This window comes from Coregonus lavaretus (genome assembly GCF_964263955.1).
Source record: "Coregonus lavaretus genome assembly, contig: HAP1_SCAFFOLD_1213, whole genome shotgun sequence".
NCBI lineage: Eukaryota > Metazoa > Chordata > Actinopteri > Salmoniformes > Salmonidae > Coregonus > Coregonus lavaretus.
The window spans coordinates 32,091-46,872 of NW_028161267.1; the positions used below are offsets into that span (position 1 = coordinate 32,091).

The 14,782-nt window shown below is 43.1% G+C and overlaps 1 protein-coding gene across 1 annotated transcript; it reads left to right on the plus strand.

The window, feature by feature from the left end:
- The first annotated feature begins 4,397 nt into the window (after positions 1–4,397).
- On the plus strand, positions 4,398–13,910 carry LOC311120972 (tripartite motif-containing protein 16-like). Its single transcript, XM_084195522.1, has 6 exons — positions 4,398–5,079; positions 5,338–5,433; positions 12,099–12,332; positions 12,447–12,606; positions 12,732–12,791; positions 13,028–13,910. Exons 1-6 carry the CDS (start codon positions 4,483–4,485, stop codon positions 13,540–13,542), a joined length of 1,662 nt encoding a protein of 553 aa, XP_084051648.1. The 5' UTR covers positions 4,398–4,482; the 3' UTR covers positions 13,543–13,910.
- Positions 13,911–14,782: the final 872 nt, after the last annotated feature.

Below are 14,782 nucleotides of genomic sequence, written 5' to 3' on the forward strand. Positions count from 1 at the left end.
GGTATATCTCACTGGTCATCCCCAAAGCCAACACCTCCTTTGGTCGCTATTCCTTCCAGTTCTCTGCTGCCAATGACTGGAACGAACTGCAAAAATCTCTGAAGCCGGAGACTCTTATCTCCCTCACTAACTTTAAGCATCAGTTGTCAGAGCAGCTTACCGATCACTGCACCTGTACACAGCCCATCTGTAATTAGCCCACCCAACTACCTCATCCCCATATTGTTATTTATTTTGCTCATTTGAACCCCAGTATCTCTATTTGTACATCATCTTCTGCACATCTATCACTCCAGTGTTAATACTAAATTGTAATTATTTTGCACTATGGCCTATTTATTGCCTTACCTCCATAACTTACTACATTTGCACACACTATATATAGATTTTCTATTGTGTTATTGACTGTACGTTTTGTTTATTCCATGTGTAACTCTGTGTTGTTGTTGTTTTTATCGCACTGCTTTGCTTTATCTTGACCAGGTCGCAGTTGTAAATGAGAACTTTTCTCAACTGGCTTACCTGGTTAAATAAAGGTTAAATTAAAAATTAAATAAAATAAAAAATAAATGTATCAGTCAATATTAATGCAAGGAGGAAAAGTACAAATTCATCATCTATATCATCTTATGTAAAGTGTAGAGTCCATTGATATTGTTGATTGAGGATTTGGGAATGTGATGTGGGAATTGTATAACGTTGAATATAAGGTTTACAGGATGCGTAACGGGGAACGTGACTATTTTAGTAGATCAGATAGCGCCCCAAGTAACCAGAGAAAAGCTTGGGGTTCCTCTGAATCAAGAAAATGAAGAATTCCGTTTTTATTATATGTTTTTCTTGTATGGTCTATGTGGGATTTTTTCTTATGTATAAGTGAGGTTTTGCCTACATAGATATAAAGCGTGAATATAGTAGTTAATCATGTATCGATCTTTTACTCGGACTGACTCCATAGAGGTTTGAGATGTTTGATCGTGCAGGAGCCAGGTGACTGAGAATCTATACCTTTTGTTGATAAATAAATGGAGAATCTGGTTGGATTCAGGTATAGAAAGTAGAGGGGGATGAATTCTCCGGTATCTAGCATAGTTTAGGCTCTAATCAGATATCTATACTACTGATTTGGGAACATTTTAGTTAATATGAAGTTTTGTGTGAATTGTTGGGTTTAAGTAATGTTATACAAGGGGAATTTTACTTACAACAAAAGAAAAAGAAATGGGGGATTGATATAACGTCTTGTCATAGTGTTGCATGAGCAATGTTAAATCTGTTAGATAGGTAACTCTTGGTGCCACAGAGTCTGAATGCTAAGGATTACAGTATGTCTAGGGAGCTTACTAGGGTTTACCTTAGAATGATTGATAGATTAAATATACTGACTTGGGGTACAAGGTAATAACATCAGAGTGGGGAGTGCCCACTGATGGTTACCAGACGTCGTTGAAGAAACGTGGAACATTAAGTATATAACATTTCCTTTGTCCAGAGTTCGGATGACAAGAGGCAGAGCACGTGGCGTTTGTTATACGAACCCGGTACCGTAATCATTTAAATACTTTGCATCAACTCTCCATCAAAGTGTTAAATATCTTCTTGCATCATGAATTACTTGATACCAGAGGAACTCATCATAACAGCTACTAAAAATGTCCCCCATGTGTACAACTTCTGTAAGTGCCTCTACTCTACTGCTCTATGCCACTACCCAAATGTGATGATATGAATGCAATGCTTTATTATGAAGGATATTTCTTTCTTCATGAATTCAGGTACCTCAGAACTCCCCAGGTCACCACCCTCTCGAGCTCACTGTTTGTTCCGGCACCTCCCGATTGACAAATTAAGCACTGCTGGGTTCAAATACTATTTGAAATCTTTCAAATACATTGAGTGTTTGCTTTTGCCTGCCTGGAGTGTCGGGTGGGCGGGGTTTTGGACTTTTCTCACTTTTCTATTAGCTCCATTGCACCAGACAAGTTTAATCAATCTTTTGAAATGGTTTCAAATAGTGAAATTGTAAAATAAGGTTCAGGAGGGCAGATTAATTCCCTTCAATGATATTACTTGCTGACGCGTTCCGAAGAAAGCTTCTTCGTCAAAGCACAATTATAACAGTGTTAGAATGTTACAAATACACATTGACATGAAAAGGGAAGCATGATTATAGATTCATATTTAAATCCTCAGAATTCATACAGTATAGAACACCATCTAGAAGACATAGACATATCATTACATACAGTATAGAACACCATATAGAAGACATAGACATATCATTACATACAGTATAGAACACCATCTAGAAGACATAGACATATCATTACATAGAGTATAGAACACCATCTAGAAGACATAGACATATCATTACATACAGTATAGAACACCATCTAGAAGACATAGACATATCATTACATACAGTATAGAACACCATATAGAAGACATAGACATATCATTACATACAGTATAGAACACCATCTAGAAGACATAGACATATCATTACATACAGTATAGAACACCATCTAGAAGACATAGACATATCATTACATATAGTATAGAACACCATATAGAAGACATAGACATATCATTACATACAGTATAGAACACCATATAGAAGACATAGACATATCATTACATACAGTATAGAACACCATCTAGAAGACATAGACATATCATTACATACAGTATAGAACACCATATAGAAGACATAGACATATCATTACATACAGTATAGAACACCATATAGAAGACATATACATATCATTACATACAGTATAGAACACCATCTAGAAGACATAGACATATCATTACATACAGTATAGAACACCATCTAGAAGACATAGACATATCATTACATACAGTATAGAACACCATCTAGAAGACATAGACATATCATTACATACAGTATAGAACACCATCTAGAAGACATAGACATATCATTACATACAGTATAGAACACCATATAGAAGACATAGACATATCATTACATACAGTATAGAACACCATATAGAAGACATAGACATATCAATACATAGAGTATAGAACACCGTATAGAAGACATAGACATATCATTACATACAGTATAGAACACCATATAGAAGACATAGACATATCATTACATACAGTATAGAACACCATCTAGAAGACATAGAAATATCATTACATTACATACAGTATAGAACACCATATAGAAGACATAGACATATCATTACATACAGTATAGAATGACATATAGAAGACATAGACATATCATTACATACAGTATAGAACGCCATATAGAAGACATAGACATATCATTACATACAGTATAGAACACCATCTAGAAGACATAGACATATAATTACATACATTATAGAACACCATATAGAAGACATAGACTTATCATTACATACAGTATAGAACACCATATAGAAGACATAGACATATCATTACATACAGTATAGAACACCATCTAGAAGACATAGACATATCATTACATACAGTATAGAACACCATATAGAAGACATAGACATATCATTACATACAGTATAGAACACCATCTAGAAGACATAGACATATCATTACATACAGTATAGAACACCATATAGAAGACATAGACATATCATTACATACAATATAGAACACCATATAGAAGACATAGACATATCATTACATACAGTATAGAACACCATATAGAAGACATAGACATATCATTACATAGAGTATATCATAGATGACATGTATAAATCCTTCCTATATATTTCCTGTAACACTTTCCATTACAGTAGCCTTATTACTGGCTAGGGTTACTGCTGCTAGTACAGTGGAAGAATGAGGCATCACAGTACTTTTACACCACTGGACTAACAGGAATAATTACACACCAATAAACACACTGTAATGTAAAGTGTTACATCATTCTCAATGATAAGTCAATACATACGGTATTCATTTCTTATAGTTAGTGTCATAGCACAAGTTTAAGGCATTACACAATTAATTAAAAGCATTATACAAATGTACTTCATAGAAACTGTTACCTTTTATATATTCTAACCACTCTATTTAATGTATTCCATATTAAGGGCCCTAACCTAGGAACACAAATCTTTGTCTCTATTAACATTGTGTACAGTTTTCTCTCTCTCTCTCTCTCTCTCTCTCTCTCTCTCTCTCTCTCTCTCTCTCTCTCTCTCTCTCTCTCTCTCTCTCTCTCTCTCTCTCTCTCTCTCTCTCTCTCTCTCTCTCTCTCTCTCTCTCTCTCTCTCTCTCTCTCTCTCTCTCTCTCTCTCTCTCTCTCTCTCTCTCTCTCTCTCTCTCTCTCTCTCTCTCTCTCTCTCTCTCTCTCTCTCTCTCTCTCTCTCTCCCTCTCTCTCCCTCTAACCCCACCCCTCTGGCAGAACCAGGAAGTCCCTCCCCTCCACAAACTCTCTTCTGTGGAAATGAAACTTATCTGATTCTCTGTGTCGTCTTTCTGTGTGAGAGTGAACAACCGTCCAAATGGCTCAGCAGGGAGTTCTGCTGGACCAGGACCAGTTCTGTTGTTCTGTCTGTCTGGATCTACTGAAGGAGCCGGTGGCTATTCCCTGTGGACACAGTTACTGTAGGAGCTGTATTGAGGGCTGCTGGGATCAGGATGTTCTGAAAGGGGTCTATAGCTGTCCTCAGTGCAGAGAGACTTTTACCCCAAGGCCTGTTCTGAAGAGAAACATCGTGCTGGCTGAAGTGGTGGAGAAACTGAAGAAGACAGGACTCCAGGCTGCTCCCCCTCCTGCTCTGTGCTATGCTGGACCTGGAGATGTGGCGTGTGATTTCTGCACTGGGACCAGAAAGCAGAAAGCCCTCATGTCCTGTCTGGTGTGTCTGGCCTCTTACTGTGAGACTCACCTCCAACCTCACTATGAATCTCCTGCTTTCAAGAAGCACAAGCTGGTCAAAGCCACCGCACAACTACAGGAGAAGATCTGCTCTCATCATGACAAACTGCTGGAGGTTTACTGTCGTACCGATCAGCAGTGTATCTGTTATCAGTGTACAATGGATGAACATAAAGGCCATGATACAGTGTCAGCTGCAGCAGAGAGGACTGAGAAACAGGTAAGACCAGAACAACTTGTTGGTGACTGTCTGATAAACAAAGAATTAAAGATACAGTAGGAACTAAGGCTGTTTGAATATGACATCATTCAAATGAAATCAATCCTCTGCAGAATAAATATGAACACAAACCTGGAGTATATAGAGTTTGATCCAAATGTATCACCATTTTAGACCTTCCTCTATGTCACATTACTATACTATTATTCTACTGGACAAATAAAGCTTGATAGCTCATTGAAGAGTGATTCTCCACAGAGGCAGCTGGGGATGAGTCAACAGAAGGTACAGGAGAGATTCCAGGAGAGAGAGAAGGAGCTGAAGGAGCTCCAACAGGCTGTGGAGTCTCTCAAGGTGAGTATTGTTGACCAGAGGAGACACACCATTTCACTTCTCTCCTCCAGTCAGAGAGAGAGAGAGAGGGGCCCCTATCCAATCCCACTGTTGGGAACAGGCTGTCTGGACCCCTGTCAGAGAATAGACTGCTTAATGTAACTGACTGGTTATGAACCCGGGTCTACTGCGGGAGAAACCATCATCTTGACCAAAAGGACATTCCCTATTGTTCTGACTGATTTAAAGTCGCAAGCGGCTCTACCTCTTGAGTAACCATAACCATGAGTAACCATGAGCGACTCATGTCTGCTATACATTAACAGGGAGCTCTCTCTCTCGATTCAATTAAATAGGCTTTATTGGCATTGGAAACATATGTTACATTACCAAAGCAAGTGAAATAAATAATAAACAAATCAGAAATGAACAGTAAACGTTACACTCACAAAAGTTTCAAAGGAATAGAGACATAAAAATAAAAGTCAGACCGAGTTCTGGAGGTGAAATGGAAATTAATGAGGGAAAGTTAAGTGAGGTAGAAGGTGTGGTGAAGAGCTCAGAACCAGAGCCTGGCATTAATGGACATGATGTAGAAGAATCTGGTGCAGTAGGAGTTACATTGTAGGACAAAGTGGATGCATACCTTTTGGCAGATCCATTTGTGGATTCAGGGTAAGTGGGAAAGGAGTTGGGTGCAGTTGAATCAGTGAAGGTAACCTGTAGTGGATTTGTGATATTTGTTTGTGTTTCTTCTGACCAGAGGGAGTGGGCGCTCCGTGTCACGCAACTTGGGTCAAGATCTGTTTCTTGCTTTGCTCTTAGGAACAGGGCACCATTGAAAGGAGTGATTTCTGGGGTAGCGTTAAGTGTGGAGGTGGAGCAATTAAGGTTGAAGATTCCTGGTGTTTGTGATTCCCGCCGTTTGGTGCAACACAGACCCGGTGGTGAGCGTGGTGAAACAGAGGAGTCACTGTCAGTCCTTTTGAGTTTTGAGTCTTTACCCGACAAAGTCATGGTAGGATATATCAGTTATCCTGTTAGAACTTTGTGCCGAATCCACTGCACTGATTCAGGTGCAATGTTTATGGTCATGTTGCAGCAGTTTGTAGGAGGGAGATTCCAAGATGTGGGAAGTGTGCAGGAGGGCATGGGATAGAGGATTGTGTAGTTTCGGTGGATAAAGTTGTGTGTGTCAACTGTTGGGATGCCCATGTTGCTGGGGATTGGAAGTGTCCGGTGCGAGAGAGGCAGGTTGAGGTGGCTAGAGTCAGAGTAGTACAGAAGGTGTCGTATGCTGAGGCAGTGAAGAAAGTAGAGGAGGATGGGTCAAGGGTGAGAGATCCTGAGAGGATCCCTGTGAGTAGTAGATCTGTGCCAGCACAGAGGGATAGGCCAACGAGTGATATATGCTTTAGTAAAATTAGCTTCTTAGAGTTCATAGCAATGGTTATCAACTGTACCGCAGAAATGGAACGTAAATCACAGAAAATAGATGTTGTGGTGGCAGCTGCAGAGAAGTATTTGGGCATACAAGATTAGACTTCAGAAGAGTTACAGGGTGTGTTGAGTGGTGGTGTCCCGTCCTCCCAGGCCGTTGGCATGGTGCAGGAGCAGATAGGGTCAAAGTAGTGGAATGGGTAGTGGGTATTTAATGAGTGTAGGGTTAGTGGGAAGGGTGTTTTTTGTATTATTATAATTTCCCCTTTTCCCATTTTGTATCACAAAGTATAATGGATTTATATTATAGTCCAGTTGGGGGAAATGTCGGTGGACCAAGATTCAAAGGTCAAATTAGGAAGGAAGAGGTGGTGTTTTCTCGATTGTGCTTAGAACATTGTACATTGAACTCGTCATTACATCTGGTTGGCAAGCATGGGAATGGTTTGTGTCTGGAGGGTACGTCGATGAAACGGTGGAGCATGTGTTGTTATATTGTTGTAAGTATGTTGAAGAGAGGGAAAGATTGAAGTGTAGGGTCATTGAGGTTGGGGGGGTTGGAAGGGATTTTGGGGATGGGGGAGGGTCTATTAGAAGTTAGTAGGGCTCTTCTTTATTTTCTCACAAGTACTGAGGTAGGTAGGAGGATTTAGAAATGTTGGAAACCGTGATTGACCACACACTCCAGCACAGTAGGTGGCGGCATGCACCTTTAACGTTGGTTTGTGGACCGCCATTATATCATAGAAGAAGAAGTTGGTTGTGTGAGAGTTTTGTGGTTCGTGAGGAGGGCTACTATTCGTTTTTCTTTTGGTTCTTGCGTATTTAATGAATTTATTTTCTCATGGTGGAGGGTTTGTTTATTAGTTTCCACTGTTTATCGTTTAGAGTTGAGGGGGGAGTAGGGGTAGTTTGTTAGGGCGGCGTGATGGCCTCAACCGAGTGGAGAAGAAACGCTGTCGCTTCGGGTGCGTTCCGGAGAAAGGAGTGGAGGAAGTTTTGCTCATGGTCGGCGAACAGGTTGGAGTGGAACATCTGCACTCTGCATCCAGAATGAACAAGGCGGTGGTTGTGTTAATGAAAAAGGTATGTCTTGTTGCGAGTGGGATTTTTGTGAGGGGTGTGTTGGTGCAGATTTCGCCTCTTTCGATAAGAGTTGTGGTGGCTAATCTGCCTCCGTTTATTACGTACGAACAGACCGCAAGTAGTTGGTTAGTTTTGGTAAATTTGCAAGTGGTTTTCGTGTGCTCTCGGCTGGGTGCCAAGCGGAATCCGTTAAACATGTCTGTTTTCATAGACAAGTGTTTGTTTCTTAACAAACCTCAAGGTTACACAGGGGAGGGGTGGAACACAGGGTTTGCTAGCACAGATAGTTTTCGGTGTTTCTAGTGTGGGGATCATCAGTTATAGGCTACAAGCAGCAATATGATTGATAGGTAGGACAGGTATTGAACCCAAATAATCCCTACTCAGATGCGCTAACCTCAACCCTAGTAAACATGCATTATAAAAACCTTCTATATAAAATTATCTCATATTGGGAGTAAATAGCCTCTGAATAGAAAATAAAAAAACACTGCATCTTCCAGCCCACCAATAAATTACATAATGCAACCGTTGCGGTTAGCATATTTACCTCCACATGCCCCTCTCTTGCCTGAGAAGGCAGAGTGCTCGATGCTGGTTGATGAATTTTACAATAAATGTACTAGGAAAATACGTTTTTGTTTTCCAGAGGTGACTGAATTAATGTTTAGGCGTATTGATAATCATTATAGTAATGAAGTATAATTTCAAAGCATGACCATAAAAACAGGTAATAATAAACATGACTCATCATTATATTACTTCACAGTAATGTGTTTTCAGTCCTTCCTCTTGCGTTAGCAGTGTGAAAAGGGACAGAAAAAAGGGCTGGCAGGAGTTTTCCTGTGAGGTGGAGTGGTGGTGTATCCAGGGAGAGAACTAAACTAATCTTCTGAAATGTCATTCATGGTCTTATGCTGCCATCTATTGGAATTATTAAGCAACTGCAGTAGTACTGAATAAAGTGTTTTTCCTTACTAATCCGTACTAAAGTAGTGATTACTCAGAATTGCAAAATAAATGGCAGGGGTACCAGGAGGGAGGAGAGTAAATTTTTTACATTTTAGTCATTTAGCAGATGCTCTTATCCAGAGCGACTTACAGTTAGTGAGTGCATACATTTTCATACTTTCCCCCCATGGGAAACGAACCCACAACCCTGGCATTGCAAGCCCCATGCTCTACCAACTGAGCTACACGGTAGTAGTGCATGGCCAAGTGGTGGTGCGCAGGCCGTGGAGAAAGCGGTGGTGGGGAGGGTTGCAGCTGGGCTACATGAGCTGAGGCAGGTTTCTGTAGTAACAGAGACTCCGGTGGGCGAAGGCTTGGTGGGCTCATCCCAGGAAATATTGCCTGTCATTGGGGAAGAGGCACTGATCAGGGGGGAAGTGCAGGGGGGCAGAGACTGGGGAGGAGGAGGACGGTACCGTGCCAATGGAGGAGGAGGAAGAGGGGGGAGGTGAGTCTGCGGGAGCGGAGGACAAGGCAGTCTCGTTTTCAGACGGCTCATTGGATCCAGAGCTGACAGCCAGTCAGGCTGAGGGCCCAGTATATACGGTGAGAGAACTTTCTAGGTTCCTGATGGAGACTAAAGGGGAAAAAGAAGGTTCTGCTGGAGTCTTATTTGATTGATCCTGGAAGGTTTGTAAGGTCAGTACAACACGTGATGAAGAATGAGGGGTTTAGTGTCCTCTCACCCAGGAAGCGGTATAGGCTGAGAAAATGGGTCATGGGTTCTTAAGGGCATGTCTTCAGAATCTGCTTAAATGGATGTTTTTTTTTCTGGCATGGCGGCTTTATGGGCTTCTCTACTGGATTTTGATTGTGGTGATTTCCCTCCCACCTCTTATGGAGATTTCACGGTTAGACTTCCTTAACATGAACGGCAGCAGAGACTGGGGGAATATGTCAAACAAAAACATTTAAACGTGATTTTTTAGCAAGAGACACACAGTGATGTGATTAATGAAGTGTATTGGGGGTCTGGTGGAAAGGGGGCGCAGGTGCTGAGCCATGGCACAAATCTTAGTGCAAGGGTAGCAAAAGAGGTGTGTAAGGGTAGGTTGTTAGTGGTTAGAGCCAAAATCAATGACCTTGTCTTTGCTTTCCAAAATGTGTCTGCACCTAGTACAGGGCTCAGTTCTCTGTTTCACCAGGGCCCAGGCAGGTGTCCTATTGGAAATTCCATGTAAAGCTCTTCCAAGATGTCACTTTTTGCTCAAGCTTCCAAGGCTTTTGGGAGAGGTGGGGACAGCAGAAGGGGGAGTAACTTCTGTTGTGGGGGAGAGGAGGGAGCCTGATGGGTGGGTAACTTCTGTTGTGGGGGAGATGAGGGAGCCTGATGGGTGGGTAACTTTTGTTGTGGGGAGATGAGGGAGCCTGATGGGTGGGTAACTTCTGTTGTGGGGAGATGAGGGAGCCTGATGGGAGGGTAACTTCTGTTGTGGGGGAGATGAGGGAACCTGATGGGTGGGTAACTTCTGTTGTGGGGAGATGAGGGAGCCTGATGGGTGGGTAACTTCTGTTGTGGGGAGATGAGGGAGCCTGATGGGAGGGTAACTTCTGTTGTGGGGGAGATGAGGCCGCGGCTGTGGAGTTGCTCTACCAGCTGAGCTACAGAGGACCACGTAATGTCGCGGTCGTATGCTGGGGCTTCATGTATGGTCAAGGTGTGGGGAGGGCTCAGTAGGCCAGTCTGGGTAGGGAGGGGCATTCACCAGGGATGCCCTCTGTCAGGGCAGCTATACACTCTTGTTATTGAGCCCTTTCTGGGCCTGCTACACAGGAGGCTACAGGGAGTGTGGGAGCCAGGCATAGGGTTGGGGACAGGCATAGCAGTGTCAGCATACGCTGATGACGTCTGTGTTGGTTAGGGATGAGCAGAACCTACAGGCCCTGGAGAATAGTTTGAGGGTGTACGAGGGGGCGTCTTCTGCTTAGGTAAACTGGGGCAAGAGTGAGGCTCTGTTATGTGGGGCATGGAGGGACAGGGCACCTCCGCAGCTTCCAGGGGGGTTGCAGTGGGGCTGTGAGTGGCTCAAGATGCTTGGGGTGTATCTGGGCTCGGAGGGTTGGGATAGGAAGAACTGGGAAGGAGTATCACAAGCGGTGGTGTCGAGGCTGACGAAGTGGAGGTGGCTCATCTCCCAAGTGGCATACAGAGGGACGGTGCTGATCATCAACAACTTGGTGGCATCCTCTCTATGGCTTAAATTGGCCATTCTCAACGCCCCCGGTGGTCTGCTTGTGGACCTGCATCGCAAGTTAGTGAATTTTTTCTGGTCAGGGTGGCAGCGTTCTGACTCAGCAGCACAGAGGCTACTGTACCGTACGGAGGTGGGCTGGAGGGAACCAGCATGTGCTCTGTTGAGGAGGGCTGGCGGTTTGGGGCTGGATCAGCAGCTCTTCATCATGCGGCAGGAGAGACTCAATACAGCAGGGGTCTCTGATTTCTATGCTGCAGTACTGAGGGCTGGAGCAGCCTGAGGAGGGGCCACCACCGTTTCCACCACTGCAAGTGACAGCAGAGACTGGGGACTGGCAGGAGAGTCTGGAGGACTTACTGACTTTTAACACTCTGAGCTTAGTGGGAGTGAAGGGGCATCAGTGGCAGGGGGTTGTGGGGGCTGAGAGCATGGCAGGGTATAGGTGGAGGGGCTCTATAAGCTCCCAGTGCTGGAAAGGTCAGGGGTCGTCCAGTGGAGGGTATTACATGGAGCCCTGGACACCAATAGCTGGTTGGCTCGGGTTGACCTGGGAGTTGGGGAGGGGTGTCCGTTTTCTGCAATGACAGACTGTTCATCATGTTTTTTCTGTGTTGCCAGGGTAATGCCATTACTGTTGACGCCTTAGGCTTGAGTTTGAGTTGTACAAAATGATCAACAGTGTGGAGATGTTTCAGGGGGTATGGGGGCTCAGGGGGGCTGTCTGTACGGCTGGAGAGGAGGGGTTGGATGGACGGTTGGAATGTGGTGCTGGTTGGTGTATTGGACTGTGGTGTTGGGTACTGGATAATGTGATTGTGCAGAGGTTGTGGTGTCACGCAATGTGCTTTTAGGGGTGGGGGTGTTCGTGTAATGAGGATGGCTCATTAAAGTAAGACAAGTCAGTCTCTCTCTCTCTCTCTCTCTCTCTCTCTCTCTCTCTCTCTCTCTTAACAGCGCTCTGCACAGGCAGCAGTGGAGGACAGTGATAAGATCTTTACCGAGCTGATCCGCTCCATTGAGAGATGGCGCTCTGAGGTGAAAGAGCTGATCAGAGCCCAAGAGAAGGCTCAAGTGAGTCAAGCTGAAGGACACCTGGAGCAACTGGAGCAGGAGATAGCTGAGCTGAGGAAGAGAAGCACTGAGCTGGAGCAGCTCTCACACACAGAGGATCACATCCATTTCCTCCAGGTAACTCAACTGCCTTGATACATGTGATATGAAATTAAAACTCTCAATCATTTGGTTCTGCTCCCTCTCTCTCTCTCTCTCTCTCTCTCTCTCCCTCTCGCTCTCTCTCTCCAGAGTTCTCAGTCTCTCTCCAGTACCAGTGTATCTTCAGACTTACCCAGCATCGTTGTCCGTCCTCTTCAGTACTTTGGAGATGTGAGTAAGACTGTGTCTGAACTGAGAGAGAAACTAGAAGACGTCCTTAAAGGAGAATGGACCAAGATCTCCACTACAGGTGTGTTGAAAATAATAAGAACATCAACTTTAGACAATTGAAAGTTCCCTACTAATCATATACATGTGGAATATGGTATGATGATAACATTCCCTCTCTCTGTGAATGTGTTTGTGTGTCTGTAGTGAATATAGTGGATGTTGTACTGCCTCCAGAGCCCAAGACCAGAGAACAGTTCTTACAATGTGAGTCTCTTTATTCTGAAGTAACTAACAGTCTCTTTTTACTGACACTCCTAACAATCCCTCTAGAAATATATAGCAATAGTAGATCTAATCAAAGACTGGGTATCTATCTGACTCCTCATATTTCTCTGATTTGATCTCTGCTGTGCTCTAATCAAAGACAGGGTAGATACAGTATCTGACTTAACTTATTGTTCTAACTCCCCTCATTGGTCTCTGCTCTGCTCTTCTCCCAGATTCCTGTCAGCTCACACTGGACCCAAACACAGCAGACACATGCCTCTCTCTGTCTGAAGGGAACAGAAAGGTGACCGATACAGACCAAGAACAACCATATCCTTATCATCCAGACAGATTCACAAACCACTACCAGGTTCTGTGTAGAGAGGGTCTGTCTGGACGCTGTTACTGGGAGGTGGAGTGGAGTGGGGGGTTTGTTATTACAGCAGTCTCATATAAAGACATCAGCAGAACAGAGACAGATGGTGGATTTGGATACAATAACAAGTCCTGGAGTTTACAGTGTTATAGTGGTGGTTATTGGTTCAGACACAATAATGTTAAGACTAAAGTATCAGGCCCTCAGTCCTCCAGAGTAGGAGTGTACCTGGATCACAAGGCAGGTACTCTGTCCTTCTACAGTGTCTCTGACACAATGACCCTCCTCCACAGAGTCCAGACCACATTCACTCAGCCCCTCTATCCTGGGTTTTGGCTCAATAATGGTACTGCTGAGCTGGTTAAACTGTAGTAGGGTCCACATAGATACTAGTCATGCTGGTGTAGTCTATAGCTGAGCTGGTTAAACTGTAGTAGGGTCCACATAGATACTAGTCATGCTGGTGTAGTCTATAGCTGAGCTGGTTAAACTGTAGTAGGGTCCACATAGATACTAGTCATGCTGGTGGTGATGGTCCCCAGATGTGATGATTCATTCTGCTCTGTTTTTATGTACAATGATTTGATTGATTTGATCTTCAGAAGATGTTGTGAATTACAATTCAATGCATTCATATTTTTTTAAGTGCAATGTTTTAATCTTATATATTCACATTAATCATGATGTATGCTGTTAATGTATGTTGGTTGTCATTCAGAACCATTGAAATGTTTTCTCAATTGGTTCTCTGTCTCAGTGTCATTTTCCTCAGTATCATGGAACAGGTAGTGTTACTTACTTGCTAATTGAACTATATGGGCCGGTTTCCCGGACAAAGATGAAGCCTAGTTCTAGACTAAAAAGCATGTTCAATGGAGATGTCCGGGAAACCGACCCTAAGTTTGGCATCTTTTATTCTCCCATACTGCTCAGTCAAGCAACATTAAACCTGTCCAGCAGGGGGTGCTATTAACCAAACAATAAAAACAGCACATATCTTGACTTGCCACTCAGTATATCAGTAATGTTCAGAATTGGACTTTAAAATATCATTGGAGATTGATTGTCTTTTTAGTCCACTATCTAGAGTCAGGAACAGATGAAGTTAGGTCTGCTACTGTTCAGTTATTAAATATGATTCATGGTGATGGGAAATAAAAAATCCATCTAGTAGAAGTTTTCCTTTGCTATTTATTCCAAGGTGTGTCTTTAACTTGTAAATGGATTGTGTTGAAGCTGGCATGTGGTGTGGATGATAGAATAGAGTGAATAGAGGAGAGAAGAGAGGAGGAGAGGAGAACATCATATAGAAGACAGATAAGATAGAGAGACAATTCATACCCAGGGGAGTTACTGACTCTGGCCCAAATGACACCCTGTTCCCTACGTAGTGCACTAGGCTACTTCTGATCAGATCTAAAGTAGTGCACTACATAGGGAATAGGGTGGAGATTTGCTCACTGTCATTAGAATGAAGATTTCCATACAGGAGTTACTGTCTCTGTCCCAAATCTCTCCCTGTTCCCTACGTAGTGCACTAGGCTTCTTCTGACCAGATCTAAAGTAGTCTTCTAGATTTTACATGTTTTCTCCCTGTCGTTAGAAAATGACA

Bases quoted from the DNA above. Each gene is read 5' to 3' on its own strand.
- LOC311120972 (XM_084195522.1), top strand. From the start codon at position 4,483: ATGGCTCAGCAGGGAGTTCTGCTGGACCAGGACCAGTTCTGTTGTTCT. The intron at 12,333-12,446 runs GTAACTCAACTG...CTCTCTCTCCAG, and splicing joins ATCACATCCATTTCCTCCAG to AGTTCTCAGTCTCTCTCCAG. The intron at 12,607-12,731 runs GTGTGTTGAAAA...GTGTGTCTGTAG, and splicing joins GACCAAGATCTCCACTACAG to TGAATATAGTGGATGTTGTA.